The 18,650-nt window shown below is 36.9% G+C and overlaps 1 protein-coding gene across 2 annotated transcripts; it reads left to right on the plus strand.

Annotated features, from left to right (window-relative positions):
• Positions 1 to 572: 572 nt before the first annotated feature.
• Positions 573 to 17,511, plus strand: Gm6660 (predicted gene 6660). 2 transcript variants are annotated; one of them, XM_003085268.3, is made up of 6 exons: positions 573 to 687; positions 2,206 to 2,340; positions 8,243 to 8,368; positions 8,679 to 8,742; positions 14,251 to 14,350; positions 17,293 to 17,511. In XM_003085268.3, exons 2-6 carry the CDS (start codon positions 2,232 to 2,234, stop codon positions 17,359 to 17,361), a joined length of 468 nt encoding a protein of 155 aa, XP_003085316.1. In that variant the 5' UTR covers positions 573 to 687; positions 2,206 to 2,231; the 3' UTR covers positions 17,362 to 17,511. The 2 variants fall into 2 exon arrangements, with proteins under 2 accessions (XP_003085316.1, XP_017174149.1); XM_017318660.1 differs by having other exon boundaries at positions 2,209 to 2,340.
• Positions 17,512 to 18,650: the final 1,139 nt, after the last annotated feature.

Below are 18,650 nucleotides of genomic sequence, written 5' to 3' on the forward strand. Positions count from 1 at the left end.
CATCCACATAGTGGCTCACAATTTATGCACAGCTAAAGTTTCAGAAAATCAGTGCACACTTCCAGCCTCTGTAGGCAACAGAGTAATAAGTGAGAGAGAGGGCCTGCAGGGCCTAGCACACTCTTGTAATCAAGCTCAGTACCAGGAAGGTGGAGACAGGATGGTATCAGAATTATAGGGGATCTGGATGCTCCATTCTGATCGCTTAGGACAGAATATCCACGTGTGGTGTGCTTATGTACATGCCGAAAAAGTCCACACACATTAAATGTTATGAACATAAATAAATAGAAAACAAAATTGCATACAAGAGCCTCTACAGTTGAAATAAAGTAGTGCCATTTGCAGTGTTTCATATGTTTCACATTTGTTCAAGTTTGTTCAAGTTATTCAAGTCTGTAAGGGCTTATACATGTAGAAATTGTCTTAAATCCAGTAGTAACTCATTCCCAACTCCTGAAAACTCCTTTGGAAGTGATGGTGTCTGGTACTCCATGTACGCATGTGCAGGGTATATTCAGCCAATCAGCGCAGTCCCTGGGTGAGACCTATTTTCTCCAGCTGGCATCACAAAGGGTCCTCAGAATCCTCTGTCCGGGCATCGTTGCTGACAACGGTATTTTTTACCATTGAGGAGCTGAGCGTGGAAGGGTGCAATTGTGAAGGTGTTCACCTCTGAGATAACCTGTAAGTGATAATCGGCTCTGGTCAGGGTTGTTGGGCAGTTAATCAAGTTGTGACAGGGCATCTCAGGCCCAGGAGGCCACTCTGTGGGGAAAAGCCTCCTCATCGCCATTTCTATGGCTTCTGAGGGTAAAATGAATGTGGACTACTGTATTCATGGCAGAGGATTGAACAGCCCAGGGCCTTAGAGAATTGTGAACCCTAGGAGGACACAATCTTGGGTCCCCGGGATAGGATCAGAGAGCTGGCTGCACGACTGGCGGTCAGGGGAGCAGGGAGCCATTGGGTGAGGAGCCTTGGCACTTGTCCTGTGTGCTGTCCGAGAACCATTAGAAACACACCGAGGATTCCTCCCTCTTCGTTGTCTTCTCTATGGTGTGTTCCTTTGGTACAGACTGTATGGACATTGCAGACAGGGAAGTGGCATAGGAAGAATGAAAGTAAAGAAGAAGAGGAGACATTGAAAGAGTTTAATAAGATATCTGGGATGGATTCAGACCAAAGATGCTCCTATCTCAATCGCCCATGTATTGGGATTAAAGACTTGGACCACCAAGTTCAGCTTTTTCTCTCAATTTTAGTTCCGTAGGATGGGATCTTCCTTTGTAGCTCAGGCTGGCCTGGCTTGGGCTGGCTTTGAACTTGCAATCTATAAATGTTTGAAATCCTGGACTTCCCCCAATCCCTAATTTCTCCAATATAAGAATTTTCTGTGTGGGTGGCGGTGGTGAGTGTTTGTTGTAGACTGAGCATTGGGGTTTCTTGACATGGATATATAGTTACCACGTTCATTATCTTTCTGCATAGTACTGTGAGTTTACTTTAATACTGAGATACACTGAGAAACAGAATTGGTGATGTATTGTTTAAAAAGAATCTTTGGGGGATAGTACCAAAATTCAGATGCCTCAAAGGTTAAATGCAAACACGTTTTGCTCATTGTTTTGGTGGGAAGGGGAGGACTCACATATTAAAGGCTAGCCTGTTTTTGCCTTTTTAAAACTGAGAAATGGCAGATTGTTAACTTTGGTTCTAAAGGAGGTTTTTAAATAACTAAGTTAAGTAAGTTAAAGAAGATTTTAAAACAAATTTGGGAGGGAGAAGGACATGATAAATGGGATACATGGAGGAAACAGAAAGGGGAAGCTCACACACACACACATACATATATATATATATATATATATATACATTCATACATATAAATAAATACATACATATATACACACACATATATATATATATATATGTCACCATATTGAATATATATACGTATATATATATATATATATATATATATATATATATATATATATGTCACCATATGGAATATGTATACAAAATGCTCTGATAAAGACAAATTATTAAAAATATAACTGTTATAAAACAAAAGAAACAATCTTTCATTGAGCTAAGATAATTATTTGACCTTTTGACATGTTTAACTATTAAAATGATACCTTTGGATTCAGATAACTAATTTTTTTCTTTTTTCCTTTTTATTTTATTTTTTTAACTAAGCAGACATCTGAGTGCTTAAGAAAAAAATGGCTCTTAAGAAACTGTGGGCGATACCAAAGGACGGTTACTTATTACTTCTTGACTATGATGATGAAGAAGATGACATAAATTTTTTGGAGGAGGCTCATTCTGAAGGTCTAGTATATCCAGTGTTGGGTATTGTGTCCTGCAGTTATTTAGACTTTAAGTTAGTCACCTGAAATTGAAGAATTCTTTGCTAAGAGTTTTCATATACTTCCTTTCTAATTTTACCTATATCTATATATTCCTATACCTGAGTTTTAGCAGCACATATACGTTCTCTTGGCGCTGTAGTCACAATATGTTTAGAAACAATAACTAGCTATGATTTTACCCCAGGAAAAAAACCTGATGGTTTTCCTATATGTTAGCAGAAAGGGTATTTATTTTATAAAACCTGCAAATAAATTATTTCATTCCTTTTTTCTATCATATATTTTCTTTATTTACATTTCAAATATTATTCCCTTTTCTATTTTCCCTTTGAAAATCCCCTCTCCTCTCCCCTCTCCCCCTGCTCTCCGCCATACCCACTCACACTTCCTGGCCTAGGCATTCCCTAATTCTGGGGCATAGGACATTTACAGGACCAAGGGTCTCTTTTCCCATTGATGACTGACTAGGCCATCCTCTCCTACATAGGCAAGTGGTGTGGTAAGTTCCACCATCTGTTTTATTTGATTGGAGCTTTATTCCCATGGAACTCTGGGGGTACTGGTCAGTTCATATTGTTGTTCCTCCTATGGGGCTGCAAATCCCTCATGTTCCTTGGGTACTTTCTCTAAGTCCATCATTGGGGACACTGTGCTCAGTTCAATGGATGTCTGTGATCATCCACTTCTGTATTTGTCAGGCACTGGCAGAGCCTCTCAGGAGACAGGTATATCAGTCTCCTGTCCACACGCTCTTGTTGGCATCTTCAATAGTGTCTGGCTTTGGTGGTGGTTTATGGGATTGATCCCCTAGTGAGCCAGTCTCTGGATTCCTTCAGTCTCAGCTCAAAACTTTGTCTCTGTAACTCCTGCCATTGGTATTTTCCCCATTTTAAGAAGGAAAAATATATCCATACTTTGGTCTTCTTTCTTCTTGAGTTTCATGGGTTTTGAAGATTGTATCTTGGTTATTCTGAGCTTCTGGGATAATATCCACATAGCAGTGAGTGCATATCATGTGTGTTCTTTTGTGATTGGGTTATCTCACTTAGGAAGATATCATCCAGATGCATTCATTTGTCTAAGAATTTCATGAATTCATTATTTTTAATGGCTATGCAGTAATTCATTATGTAAATGTACCATATTTTCTGTATCCCTTCCTCTGAAGAGGGACATCTGGGTTCTTTTCAGCTACTTGCTATTATAAATAAGGCTGCTATGAACATACTGAAGCATGGGTCATTATAACAAGTTGGAATATCTTCTGGAAATATTTCCAGGAGGATTATTGCTGAATCTTCAAGTAGAACTCTGTCAAATTTTCTGAGGAAACACCAGACTGCTTTCCAGAGTGGTTGTAACAGCTTGCAATCCCACCAGCAATGGAAGAGTGTTCTTCTTTCACCACATTATCACCAGCATGTGCTGTCATCTGAGCTTTAGATCTTAGCCATTCTGACTCGTGTGATGTGGAATCTCACGGTTATTTTGACTTACACTTCCCTGATAATTAAGGATGTTGAACATTTTTAGGTGTTTCTCAGCCATTCAGAATTCCTTACTTGAGGATTCTTTGCTTAGTTCTGTCCCAAATTTTTAATAGGGTTATTTGATTTCCAGGAGTACAGCTTCTTGACATATATATATATATATATATAGGATATTAGTCCCTATCTGATTTAGTATTGGTAAAGATTTTTTTCCCATCTATTGGTTGCTGTTTTGTCCTATTGTCAGTGTCCTTTGACTTACAGAAGCTTTGCAATTTTATAAGGTCAAATTTGTCTAATCTTAATCTTATAACACAATCCATTGCTGTTCTGCTCAGGAATTTCCCCCCTGTGCCCATATCTTCGAAGCTCTTCCCCACTTACTCCTCTATAAGTTTCAGTGACTCTGGTTTTATGTGGAGATCCTTGATCCATTTAGATTTGACCTTAGTACAAAGAGATAGAAATGGATCAATTCACATTCTTCTACATGATAACCATCAGTTGTGCCAGCACCATTTGTTGAAAATGATGTTTTTTTTTCCACTGGATGGTTTTAGCTCCCTTGTCAAAGTCAAGTGACCATAGGTGTGTGGTTTCATTTCTGTGTCTTTGATTCTATTCCATTGGTCGACTTGTCTGTTGCCATACAAGTACCATCCAGTTTTTATCACAATTGCTCTGTAGTACAACTTTAGGTCAGGCATGATGATTCCACCAGAGGTTCTTTTACTGTTGAGAATAGTTTTTGTTGTCCTAGGTGGTTTTTTTTTTCAATCCAGATGAGTTTGCAAATAGCTCTTTCTAACTCAGTTAAGAATTATGTTAGAATTATGTAAGAATTATGTTAGAATTTTGATGGGGATTGCATTGAATCTATAGATTGCTTTCCACAAGATAGCCATTTTTACTACATCAATCCTGCCAATTCCTGAGCATGGGAGATCTTTCCATCTTCTGGGGTCTTTGATTTCTTTCTTCAGAGACTTACACTTTTTATCATACAGATCTTTCACTTCCTCACTTAGAGTCACATCAAAGTTTTTTTATATTATTTGTGACTATTGTGAACGGTGTTGTTTCCCTAATTTCTTTTTCATCTTCTTTATCCTTTGAGTATAGATAAAAAGGATATCTATATCCTTTTGAGTATAGAAAGGCCACTGATAAGTTTGAGTTAATTTTATATTCAGCTACTGAACTGAAGTTGTGTATCAGATTTAGGATTTCTCTGGTGTAATTTTTATGGTCTCTGATACATGCTATCATATCTTCTGGATATATGATATTTTGACTTCTTCCTTTCCAATTTGAATCCCCTTGATCTCCTTTTTGTTTTTGAATTTCTCTGGCTAGGACTTCAAGTACTATAGTGGATAAGTAGGCAGAAAGGAGGCAGCCTTGTTTAGTCCCTGATTTTTGTGGGATTGCTTCAAGTTTCTAACCATTTATTTTGATGTAGGCTACAGGTTTGCTCTCTATTGCTTTTATTATGTTTAGTTATGGGCCTTGACTTCCTGATCTTTCCTGGACTTCTATTATGAATGGGTGATGTATTTTGTCAAATGCTTTCTCATCATCTAATGAGATGATCATGATTTTTTGTCTCAGAGTTTGTTTCTATTTTGGATAAAGTTGATGGATTTCCATATATTAAGCCACCCCTGCATCACAGGGATGAAGTGTACTTGATCATGATGGATGATCATTTTGATATATTCTTTGATTCGTTTTACAAAGCTTTTATTGAGCATTTTTGCATCGATATTCAGTCACTTACAATCACTTTAAAAATTCAGGCTGCAGCCCAGTGCTGAGTAGGTAGAAACAGCTAGCTGGCTAGCCAGGCTAGATACATTGGTGAGCTGCAGATTCAGAGAGACTCTGTCTCAAGATTTAAGTTGGGTCAGGCAGTGGTGGCACATGCATTTAATCCCAGCATTTGGGAGGCAGAAGCAGGGGGATTTCTGAGTTTGAGGCCACTCTGGTCTACAGGGTGAGTTCCAGGACAACCAGGGCTACACAGTGAAACCCTGTCTCAAAAAAAAAAAAAATATATATATATATATATATATATATATATGTGTGTGTGTGTGTGTGTGTGTGTGTGTGTGTGTGTGTGTGTGTGTATGTAAGTTGGAATATGATTGAGAATACAGCCGATGTCCATTTCTAGACTCCATATGCAAACATATACTAAAATGTATACACATCATTTTTACTGAATCTCTTTTAATGATTTACATAATCCATTAAAATTATGGCGTATTTTTTTTCTTCTTTTTCTGGAAATAGACAATATTAGGAAAGTGTCATGTTTTTATAATGTCCACTGTATAGTAAAAATAAACACCTATCAAGAGAAATGATCCAGCATACCCTAAAACATGCACAAGACAGAGATGGAAAAATGGCTTAGAAATTAAGAGCACTTGTTGCTCTTGGAGAGAACAAACGTTTAGTTCCTAGGACCCACATAATGGCGCACAGCCATTTGTAATTCTAGAACCAGGGTATTTGGCATCCTGTTCTAGTTTCTATGAGCACAAAACATGCATGTTGAACAAATACAAACATGCACAATCATGTTACTTTAATAATAAAACAAATCAGAATTGCACACAACAGCCCCTTCGACTGAAACAAAGTAGGAGAGTCTTCTTTGGGGTTCATTTTATTTTATCTTTCAAGTTAGTATTGCAACCTTTGAAAAAGGAAGGCTTCTGGGTAACAGTGACAGCTAAAATACTAGCTCTTTTTTTGCTAGTTCAATGACAGATGTCTGATAGAGCCTATATCACATTGAGTACGCATGTGCAAACACAGCCAATCAGCAAGGGTCATGTCTGAGATTGTTTTCCCACTGTCCAAACCCTGTTACCAGTATGCTTTGTGGTGGCTACCAAGACTAGTCCTTGAGGAAGCATGGTAGGGAGAAGTCTCTGTGGAGGTAGTCAGTGACCTGTTGAAAGTTGGTTAATTATGCTTCAGCTGTGGGTCCAGGTGGGGTGAAGGTGTAGGGGCAGAGGTGTTACTTCAGGAGTAAGGAGAGGAGGTGAGCCTTACTGGACCCTGGATTATACCACTTCTGGGTTCACAATCGACTTTACCCACCTAGACCTCTGTGGAGAAAAACAGAGAAATTCGCTAAGGGCAGGAGTTTAAACAGACAGCACCTAGCAGAAAGCAGGAAGTCCAGGGATTTGGAAACCCTAAAAGACTTTTTGGGGCCTGGGGATGTGAGGTGTGAGTAAACTGGAGGTCGATTAGTGGTGGAAACAGACTAGAACATTTTCTGTGTTGTTGCTGCTGCTGCCTGCCAGGAATTCATGAAAAACAAACTGAAGACCAGTCTTCATTTTCCTCTACCTGGTATTGAAAGGCCAGATTGCCGAAATTTGTATATATAGGCCCCAAACTGCCTCCAAAACCAGAGGCTCTTCTCAGCCTGAGAAGATCTGGGTCTTCAGACATAATTCAGGCCAGGCTGTGTTTATTTATGCATTGTTTTGGTTTAGGGAAGTGAGCTCTAACTTTGTATCTCAGGAGTGTCAGAAACCTCATTTGCAGCTTGGAGTTGCCTTGAAACTGAAGTCCTCAGCCTTACAAATGTACTGGGGCCTGAGGAAACATGCCTGCTTTATTTTTTTTAATTTTATTTTCATTGTTGAAGATTGAAACCAGAGTTTCTTGCTGTAGCAGTAAAATATATGTCCAGCCAGGCAGAACTTTATAATTTACATTTTCTTTAGATTTGTATTGCAATGAAAAAGATTGAGGAGTTTGCTTGTGATAATAAGAACTATGATTTTATTTGGAGATTGAAATGCAGACAAAGTTGCTCAATTTTATCAAAAATCTGCAGGAATCGGACCAAAATGCAGATCCTCCTATGAGTAGATATAAACCAAATTGAAGTCACAGTTAAAGCCACCATAGAGTTTGTGTGTGTGTGTGTGTGTGTGTGTGTGTGTGTGAGAGAGAGAGAGAGAGAGAGAGAGAGAGAGAGAGAGAGAGAGTTTTTAAACTGAAAAATAACAACCTCTTAGTCCTTTATAGGTAGGAAGCCCAAGATACTTTATTCAACTTAAATAATTCTTTGTAAAAAATATGTATATATTAAAGGTTAATAATGGCTATTTTTGAAGGCAACTATTGTGTTCCATATTTAAATACTAAAGTCTTTTGGATTAAATAAGAGGGTAATAGAAATATGGTTTTATCTTTAAACCCTTCATGCAATTATGAAGTACTGTTTTTATAAAAATCATTCCTTAATGTTATTTTATATTTCAATTTTATTAGTTTAAATAATTTTTTGGATTCAAATGGCTTGAGAAAATTTATTTATTCATTTTTATTTTAAATCAGAAAACGTAAGTTTCTCTGAGGAATGGCAGCGTTTTGCAAGTTCTGTAGAGACACCAATAGAAAACAGGAATTTGTTAAGTGGTGAGCAGCAAGATGGGAATGCTTCAAAATTGGATCTTATGGAAGGTACCAGATATTTAATGTTGTGCATTGATGTTACACTTCCTTTTTTTCTCAGTTATTCTAATTAGGCTTGTAAAGGAGATCGAAAATCTCATATTGTATCTCTTGTCTTTAAACACAACATGTAAATAAAGAACTTAAAACATATTTTAGATGACAATTAGACATTACTTCATTTTGTTTAAGTTCTAGACAAATAATAGATCTGTTTGAAACCTAATGTTGGCACTATGCCTGAATGATCATAAAGTATTTCATTAAAATTTGCAAAATAAAATAATTGTTTTAATATCATGTTTTATTATCAACCCAGTACAGAATCCAGTAACTCATGATGATGAGAATGAAATTCCTGAAGAAATCATTGGAGATACACGGTAATATGTTCAAACTTATTATTTCCTTCTTAGTGTAAGTACTTCCAGAAAATTTTAATTGATTGTATAGCAAGTAATCTGTATTAATAATTGGAATGTGATGTATATTACAAACAATGTTTCCGTAAGATTAATCTGTAATTTGAGTGGTTTTCTTGGAGGGTGTAGTGCTGTGGGTCAAATTCTCACCATCCTGCTTGTAGGACAAAAGCTGAGCCATCAAACTGTATCCCCATCATCCTTAATTTTTAGAGCTTGAATTACTTCACAGATATCCAGTACAAAATATTCTGGGAAAATTTGAAGGTACATTTTAGATATATAATTTTTTGAAACTATATAGTATTAACACAATTTACATATTAGGAAATATTAGTTAATATACTATATTATATCTTAATGAGTTATTCCTATTTTTGTAATTATTTTTATTTTAATTCATTTTTATTTTTATTAGATATTCTCTTTATTTGCATTTCAATTAATAGCCCTTTCTTGGTTTCACCCCAGAAACTCCCTATTCCATTACACCTCTCTGTGCTTCTATGAGGGTTTTTCCCACCCACCCACTCCCACCTCCCCACACTCGTATTTGCCTACACTGGGACATCGAACCTTCACAGGACCAAGGACCTCTCCACCCACTGATGTCTGACTAGTCCATCCTCTGCTATATATGCAGCTGGAGCCATGGGACCCCATCTTTGGTTGGTGGCTTAGTCCCTGGGTGCTCTGGGGGATGGTCTGGTTCTTTCATATTGTTGTTCTTCCTATAAGATTGCAAACCCCTTCAGCTCCTTCAGTCCTTCCTCTAACTGTTCCACTGGGGACCCTATGATTGGTCTGATGGTTGGCTATGAGCATCAGCCTCTTTTCTCTGAAAGAGCCTCTCAGGAGACAACATTATTAGGCTCCTGTCAGCAAGTACTTGTTGGCATCCACAATCGTGACTGGGTTTGTGTTCTGTCTGTGTATGGAATGAATCTACATGTTAGGCAGATTCTAGATGGTCATTCCTTCAGTCTCTGCTCTGTATTTTGTCTCCATATTTCCTCCCAGGAGTATATAGTTCCCCATTCTAAGAAGGACTGAAACACCCACACTTTATTTTTCCTTCTTCCTGAGCTTCATGTTCTGTTAATTACATTTTGGGTATTCTGAGCATTTAGGCTAATATCCACTTATCAGTGAGTGCATGCCATGTTTGTTCTTTTGGGATTGGGTTACTTCACACAGGATGATATATTTTAGATCCATCCAATTGCCTGTGAATTTCATGAAGTCATTGTCTCTGTACCATTACCATACATTTTTCTCACTATTTCTCTATAATACAGCTTGAGGTCAGGGATGGTTCCGCCTTCAGAAGTTCACTTCTTTCATTATTGAGAATATTATATTATATCCTGGAAATTTGTTATTCTAAATGATTTTTCAAATTCCTCTTTATATCTCTATGAAGAATTTAGATTGAATTTTGATGGAGATTGAATTGAATCTATAGATTGCTTTTGGCAAGATGGCCATTTTTACTGAATTAATTGTGCCAATCTATGATCATGGGAGACCTTTCCATCTTCTGAGATTTTCAATTTCTATTTTCAGAGACATGAAGTTCTTGTCATACAGATCTTTCGCTTGCTTGGTTCGAGTCACACCAAGGTTTTATAGTTTGTGACTATTGTGAAGGGTGTTGTTTCCATAAATTCTTTTTCAGCCTGTTTATCCTTTAATTAGAGGAAAGCTACTGATTTGTTTGAGTTAATTTTATATCTAGCCACTTTGCTGAACTTCTTACTGCTTTTAACAGTCTATCTTTCTTTATTGCATTTGTTGTTCTGGTTATTATGTTTGGGGAATAATTTCTTTTCTGGTCCAGTTTATTTGGACTTCTAATATGTTCATGTGTATCACTTTCTTTAGATTTGGGAAGTTTTCTTCTATAATTTTGTTGAAGATATTTGCTGGCCCATTGACTTGTGAATCTTCTCTCTCGTCTATACCTATTTTCCTTAGGATTTGTCTTCTCATTTTGTCCTGGATTTCCTTGATGTTTTGGGTTATGAGATGTTTGCATTTTCCATTTTCTTTGACTGTTGTGTCAATGTTTTCTATGGTATCTTCTGTACCTGAGATTCTCTATTCTATCTCTTGTATTCTGTTGGAGATTCTTGCATCTATTTCTCCTAAGTTTTTTTTCTTTCTTTCTCCAGTTTCATCTCTTTGTGATTTTTTTATTACCTCTATTTCCATTTTTAGATACTAAAAGGATTTTGTTCTATTCCTTCACTGTTTTATAGTGTTTTCCTTCATTCTTTAAGGAACTTTTGTGTTTACTCTTTAAGGGCTTCTAGTTGTTTATCTGTGTTCCCTGTATTTCTTTAAGGGAAATATTTTTGTTCTTAAAGAACTCTACCATCATCTTGAGATGTGATTTTGAATCTGAATCTTTCTTTTCCAATTTGTTGGGCTATCCAGGACTTGCTGTGGTGGCCAAACTGTGTTCTGATCATGCCAACTAGTCTTGGTTTCTATTGCTTATATTCTTGTGCTTACCTCTCACCATCTCATTTTCTTTGGTACTACTTTACCTTGCAGTCTCTGACTGGAGCTTCTCCCTCCTGTAACCCTGGTTGTGACGGAACTCATCAGAGTCCAGCTGTCTCTGGGATCCAGGGATCCTGATATTCTGGTTATATCTGAGCTCCTGGAAGTCAAACTGCCTCTTGGATCCTTAAAACCTGGTATAACCAATCTCCTGAGATCCTGTGTCAGAGCTCTGGGGAGTTAAGATTTTTATTGGTGTTGCAAGATTTGGTGGGGTGCCAGGTCACTAGTTTTTCTCTGGACACAGATGCAAGCTGCAAGGAACCCATGCCTCTGTCTGGGAAGTGATTTTGTTTCCCTGGCTTATGTGGGGGGTGTCAGATACACAGGGTGTTGGGAAAGATGTTGTGCCCTCAGCTGTGATCTTCTGTCAGAACTCGAGTTTCCCTTGGTTTGTCTGATCTCTGTGGAGTCAAGCTTCCTCTGTGATCCTGTGATCTTGGGCATTTCAGATACCTGAGAGTTGAGCTCCTTCTGGGTGTTTTAAGAGTGGGTACAAAGGCAGTACCCCAGGTCTGATCCAGGTATAGTTTCAGACCAGAAGGGAACAATGCCACTGCCAAGGCAAGAATGCCTGTGTCCCTGGATCCTTTGGGACTGAGTTTCTCCAGATGTTGGGGATGCATCTGGCAAGGCAGGAGTTCCTGTGTCACTGGATCCTTGGGGACTCAGTTACTCCTGATGTTAAAGCCATTCTTGTGATCTTGGGAGTGCTAGAGCACCTGGGAGTTGAGTTTCCTGTTGGGATTGTGAGACTAGGTGCAGAGTCAGCACACAAGGTCTACCCACGACACAGCCTCTTGCAAATAGTTTTGATTTAGCCCCATAGACTTATTTTTTCCTATGGTACAGAGGTTAAAATGGTGCTTTTTGAAGAGGTGTGACATTAATTAAACTTCATTTTTATTTTATTTTTTTGCATGTTTGTGTCTGTGGTACATGTATACATATGTGGAGGGCAGAGGAGATTGTTGGCTGTTGCTCTATTACTTTCTACCTTATTCCCTTAAGACATGCTCTGTCACTGAACATGCAGCTAGACAAGCAGCCAGCAAGTCCTAGGAATTCTCACTCTGCCTACCACAGTGCTGCTATTGTAAAAGCAACCATCAATGGTGGATTTTGTAGATGGGTAGTAGATTCAAACTTGGGAACCTCCTCCTTTCAGAGTAAACCCTCTTAACTACTGAGGCATCTTTGTAACTGCTTTAAACGGATTTTTAGGGGAACAAAAATGATGTAAACATTTTTACTGTTCCATGTATTCAAAGCTAAGTGATATGTATACAAATTCTGTACATGCAAGTTTTTATGTGACCCAGTGTTAATTTTATATTAAGTCAGTTTCTTTTCTAGGACTCCTCTGTGTTTCTTTCTTTATATGGCACAGAGCAAAAAAGAATTCTTTAATGGAAACCTTATTCCTTTTTTTTAAATTTTATTTTATGGGTATGTTTGTTTTGCTTGCATGTGTGTATGCTCACAGCTTGTATGTCTGGTAACTGAGGAGACCAGATGAAGGCCTTGAATCCCCTGGAACTGGAGTTATAGGTCGTGAGCTAACTTAGAGGTGCTGGGAATCTAATCTCAGATCTATGGAAGGGAACCAGTGCTCTTAACTGATGAATCATCTCTCCAATCCCCTCACTGCGTTTTTGTTTTTGTTTTTGTTTTTTTGTGTCTTGTTTTTGTTTTTTTAAAAGAATTACATAACTGAAAGTAAAGACAACTTTACTAACCAGTGAGAGATTGATACTCAGATCTCAAAGAATCTGTTTTAAATTATATATTTTTGAATGTTACATGAGCTTTCTTAGAAGACAATAATTTGTCTTTGAGATATGGTCTCACCATGTAGTTCAAGCTGGCCTGAATTTTGCCATGTAACCTACGTTGTCCTATACACTGGACATATCCTGCTTAAGATTCCTAAACTAGGATCATAGACCCAAAACTTCTTCCATGACTTAGGAAACAATGTTCTTAATACCTATTTTTTAGACTTATTTATGTGTATTAGTGTTTTGCTTGCAGGCATATATGTGCAGCACATATATGCCTGTTTCCCATAGATATCAGATGATTATTTCAGATACCTTGGACCTGGAGTCACATAATGAGAAAACACATGGAAACTTATATCAAAGATTCTTTCAAAGGAAGCAACCAGAAGTTAGAACAACTTTGGGAAATGAACAAAAGGGAGAGGTAGAGTTGTTAGTTTTGTAGGGTCACACTTGTATAGTTTTAAAAATTATATGTGGCTGAAGTTTAAAAAAAAGTCATGTCTGAGCCTTTAGTAAAAATGTGTGACTTTGATTTTGTCTAAGCAGTTAACCTTATAACTTCATGCCTTCAAGGAAACTAAATCTAACTCTTAGAAGTCTGTGAAAATTATTATTTTCTACTTTAAGTAGTTGTTAATGAGATTTTAAATTTTGATTAACAATCATTGTGGAAACAAAGAAATCTTGCAAAAAATCTTAGAAATGTAATTTCTGGTTTATTATGTTTAACAATATGGAAAGGATCAATTACATATGCAGACAATTGGTATATTTTAATTGACTCATGTTTTGCACAAATTCTTAACTGAGTCAATATAGGAAAATAAATTAGACCTTATATTTGGTAGAAAATAATGAAAAAATACTTTGAAATACAGTCAATTTTCTAAAATAAGATATATATGTATTAGAACGTATTTAATTTTGAAAAGCTAGAAAATAAAATAAGACTTCTCTGATAATCTTTTAGGGAAAATTCTATGCTGATTTCCCATTAGATAACTTTATACTGCTTTTTTTCTTTTTTACTATGAAGTGGTCAATTTAATTTGTTTCAAATGTTCTTTTTCATATTGGTTTGAAATATGATTGATATCATTACTTTGCTTTACAGGGAGATGATCAACAACAAGTCGTGTGAGCAGTATAAAACTACATTTCAGAAGTTTGATATGGATGTCCAGAATTTCAATGAACAGCAAGAAAAATCAGTGGTTTGTATCATAACTACCTTTATAATTAACCTAGTATAACTATGTATCATGTAGGAATAGAGAAACTAGCCTTGTGTTGGGCACACAAAACATAATCAAGTTTCATTATCTATCTTTGGCTCTGTTCTAGTCCTACTGAGTTGTAAACCAGAGAGATATGGTCACATACTATATAAATGAAAACCACTAGGCACTTTATGGTAGACCAGATCTTAAATTTTCAAGAGGCAGACATTTGCTGAAGGATGAAGAGAGGATTACCAGTTTCTACAAAAGGAAGCAAAATATGTCAGCCTCAGGTACAGTCGAAAAGAGAGAGAAAGCTTTCTTACTGGTGTCATCTGGACTCTGTTATTAATATTAGAAAACCAAATCAAACTGGAAAATCAGTTCTCACAATCCTAAACTTAGTACAAATTTACTAACAACAGTGGATGGAAACAACCTTTCTCAACAGCCCTGGCAGAATATTCCTGTGAAAGAATATCACTAACTATTTTAAATCATCTCTCGATTAATGTACCAATTACTGTAGTCATCACATGGTTTCCAAGTAAGATCTGAGATGATGACCATAGTAACTAAATTTTATTTGATTGGTTAATAGTTTGGGAAGTATTCAATTTGAAATGAACAGGAGATCCATTCCTACCTGAAAAGCCATTTTCAAAAAAAAAAAAAAAGCCAAAATGAAAGTTCATTGGGTGGTGAGTATTTCATAACCACCAAACTCAGATTTCGTTCAGAGATAAGAAGATTCCCAGAGCTTCGTAGCCACCAGATGTAGCCGACCTTATGAGTCAGTTCAGAAAAGAGATAGGGACTAAAGATAGAAAATAAATAAATACTCCAATTGAAGGCAATTTTTAAACCTTGAACTCTGGATAAAATTTCAGGGGGTGTGCTCATCTGTGTAAATGAGGAGTCTAAAGACAGACCCCCAGAGTATTTCAATACTTGTAATTCTGCATGGGGCGGAGGTGAGAGGGAACTAGTAAAGGAACATAATAATTGGTAGAAAGAAAACTATAATGAGTGAAAGAAAACTTTTAAGGAAGAAAAGATCAGTAACTGTGTCATATGCTACTAATAGGCAAAATAAGATAAATTTGCAGGGCTGGAAGATGGTTTAGTAGGTAATCTTTTTCACTGTAGGCATGGAGACCCGAGCTTATATTCCCTGCATAGGCATGAACACACAAACCACCGACACTATCAGCAACAACAACAAATTAGCAAAACTAAAAACAAACTACCACAAAAATGAAAGTTCATTGGGTGGTGAGTATTTCATAACCACCAACTCAGATTTCGTTCAGAGATAAGAAGATTCCCAGAGTTTCGTAGCCACCAGGTGTAGCCTAATGGATGAGCTCTAGGTTCAATGAGACACTTTCTCCCAACAGTGGGGTTCAACCAAAGAAGACACCCAATTTTAATCCGTTGTCTCATTATATCTAAATGTGCAGGTTTTTTAAGATAAACTTCACAAAGTGGAGGTCATTGTACTTAATCAGGATGATTTGAGTGGAAATGTGAGGTACAAAGCTGATCACAGTGAATAAAGAAAAAAAAAGGAATGTAGTAGCCCAGGGAGAAAAAGAGTAAAGGGCTTGTCTTAAGTTTTTAAAAAATGCAAATTACCATGGTTGTGTGCTAAGATAAAGAGTACAAAGAGAAATTTGTATTAGTACTTCGCTGTATTACTGAGATTGGAACTTAGAGAAAACCAATCTACCACCAAACTTTGTCCACAGACATTTTTTAGGCTTTATTTTGAGGAAGGGTATCTTTAATTGATCAAGACTGTTCATGATCTTGTGATCATTCTAACTCAAACTTTATAAAAGTTAGTTGTATAGGCATTACACTGACAGCAAGCAAGAGTCATATATTTAAAATAACAGTTACAATTGATGAAATTCTTGAGAATAGTTGAGACAAGTGAAGACATTGGGCTTAGTAAAGAACAAGTATAAGGCATCCTTAAGAAAGGAAGAGAAAGTAGAAGACATGGCACATACAATTTAGGTGGAGGGTAGATACAGAGATGAGGTAGTGAACCACCTCCTGGGATTGCTTCTGCTATTAATTAAAAGGAGGTCATCTTATGGTAAAAGCATTAACATTACCTAGAGTTAAACTTCCCGGGCTAGGATTTTACCAAGTTCATGTTTACATCATGCATTTATATAAACATAACAACTTGGGAGGCAAAGGCCAATATGTGTAGCATGGCAAACCCTTTTTATAAAAAAGAATGTTACCCCACAATTTGTAGTATAAATTCATTTAATGTTACTGTAAAAATATAAGTATATTTATTCATAATATTTGTTAAAGTGTTAAATCAGGTGGAAAACTATTCCTTTTAAGTTTCATATGGAATTATGTTTGCTCATGTAACATTTTAGTATTGGAGATACATTAAATGGCTGACTGTTAGTCTAGCGTTCATGCTGCATGGTAGTAACAACAAAATTAACAGAATTGTTATAGTAATGTTTTCTTTTTACATTTGGAGAACAATTATAAAAAAGAAGAACAAGCATTAAAACTGTCCAAATGTAGTCAGAGCCACTTCTTGGAAGCAATTAAAGACATGCATAAGAGGTACTTGAAGGTATTTTGCTCATGGTCCATAAAATGTCCTTAGGAAACTAAATATGTTTTGGGAATCATAAAGTTTAACTACTTACTATTTTCAATTGTTTCTGTCTGAATTGACTGATATTATCTGTAACATCCTTATGGCTTTCTAGGAATTATTCAAGACCTGAAATCATCAATTGGGAGTTTGACCTCAGATGTACCTTATAGTTTATTAACACTATAATTATCCTGCTTAACTAAACATAGCACGTCTAGATATCATTTACACAGAATCTTTCATATTTGTATCCTTGGGAGCTTGTTTAGTAACAAGTGCTTTTCTTTTTTAGGGTTTGATGAACTTGGAGACCAACAACTCCGATATGCTTTTTGATGTAGATGGTGAATTGAGAAAATGAATGTCTGTGTTTAAAAGAGACATCATGAAGCATACTCTGAAGTACTCATCTACATTCCCATCTTGAGAATAATGAAGCATGCAAATTTTTCACTTGATAGTACATTTCTAAGCAAATAAAAAATCCGCTAACTTTTTGTCTCTTATGAAACAGAGTTTGAAAGTCTCTTTAATCCTTGTATTTCTGATGATTCTAAGAAGGAAGTTAAACCCTACTGATGTGATTATAAAGATAAGTAGGTGGTATACATTTAGAGACATAATAGAACTCCATTATTTTTAAACATCTTTAATTGTTTTTTTCTTTAAGGTTAAGATATTTTTATATTAAATTCCAAACAAAATCCATATAAATGAGTGAGTGGCAAATAGTCCTTTTGTACGGAACTTCCACACACTAATGTAGTGAATTCTTTAAAATTTATTCTTTAATCTTTTTTTATAAGTTCAGACTTTATCCCCTCCCTTGTCCACCCTCTGACTGTTCCACATCCCATACCTCCCCCCCCACACACACCCATCTCCAAGAGGATGTCCCCACCATCCTACCCCACTCCACCAGACATCCCTTCTCCCTGTAGACTTAAGTCTCTTGAGGGTTAAATTCACCTTCTCCGACTGAGTCCAGACCCGGCAGACCTCTGCTGTATATGTGGTGGGGGGCTTCATATCATCTGGTATATGCTTCCTGGTTGGTGGTTCAGTGTCTGAGAGATCCTGGAAGGTCCAGGTTAGTCGAGACTGCTGGTCTTTCTACAGGTTCTCCCTCTTCCTCTGCTTCTTCCAGCTTTTCCCTAATTCAACCACAGGAGTTCCCAGATTCTGTCCATTGGTTGCATGTAAATTTCTGCATCTGACTCTTTCACCTGCTGGTTAGGTCTTTCAGAGGGCAGTCATGATTGTCTCATTTTTGTGAGCACAGCATAGCATCAGTAATAGTATCAGGCCTTGATGCCTCTCTTTGAGCTGGATCCCAGTTTGGGCCTGTCACTGGATCTCCTTTTCCTCAGGCTTCTCTCCATTTTTGTCCCTGCTGTTCTTTCAGACAGTAACAATTATGAGTCAGAGCTTTTGACTGTGGGATGACCACCCCAACTTTACACTTGATGTCTTGTCTCTCCACTAGAGGAGGACTCTATAAGTTCCCTCTCCTCACTGCAGGATATTTCATCTAAGGTCCCTCCCTTTGAATCCTGAAATTCTCTCACCTCCCAGGTCTCTGGTACATTCTAGAAGGTTTTCTCACCTCCTACCTAACAAAGTTTCCTGTTTCCATTCTTTTTGCTGGTC

The sequence above is a fragment of the Mus musculus genome, chromosome X (assembly GCF_000001635.26).
Source record: "Mus musculus strain C57BL/6J chromosome X, GRCm38.p6 C57BL/6J".
NCBI classification, from domain to species: domain Eukaryota; kingdom Metazoa; phylum Chordata; class Mammalia; order Rodentia; family Muridae; genus Mus; species Mus musculus.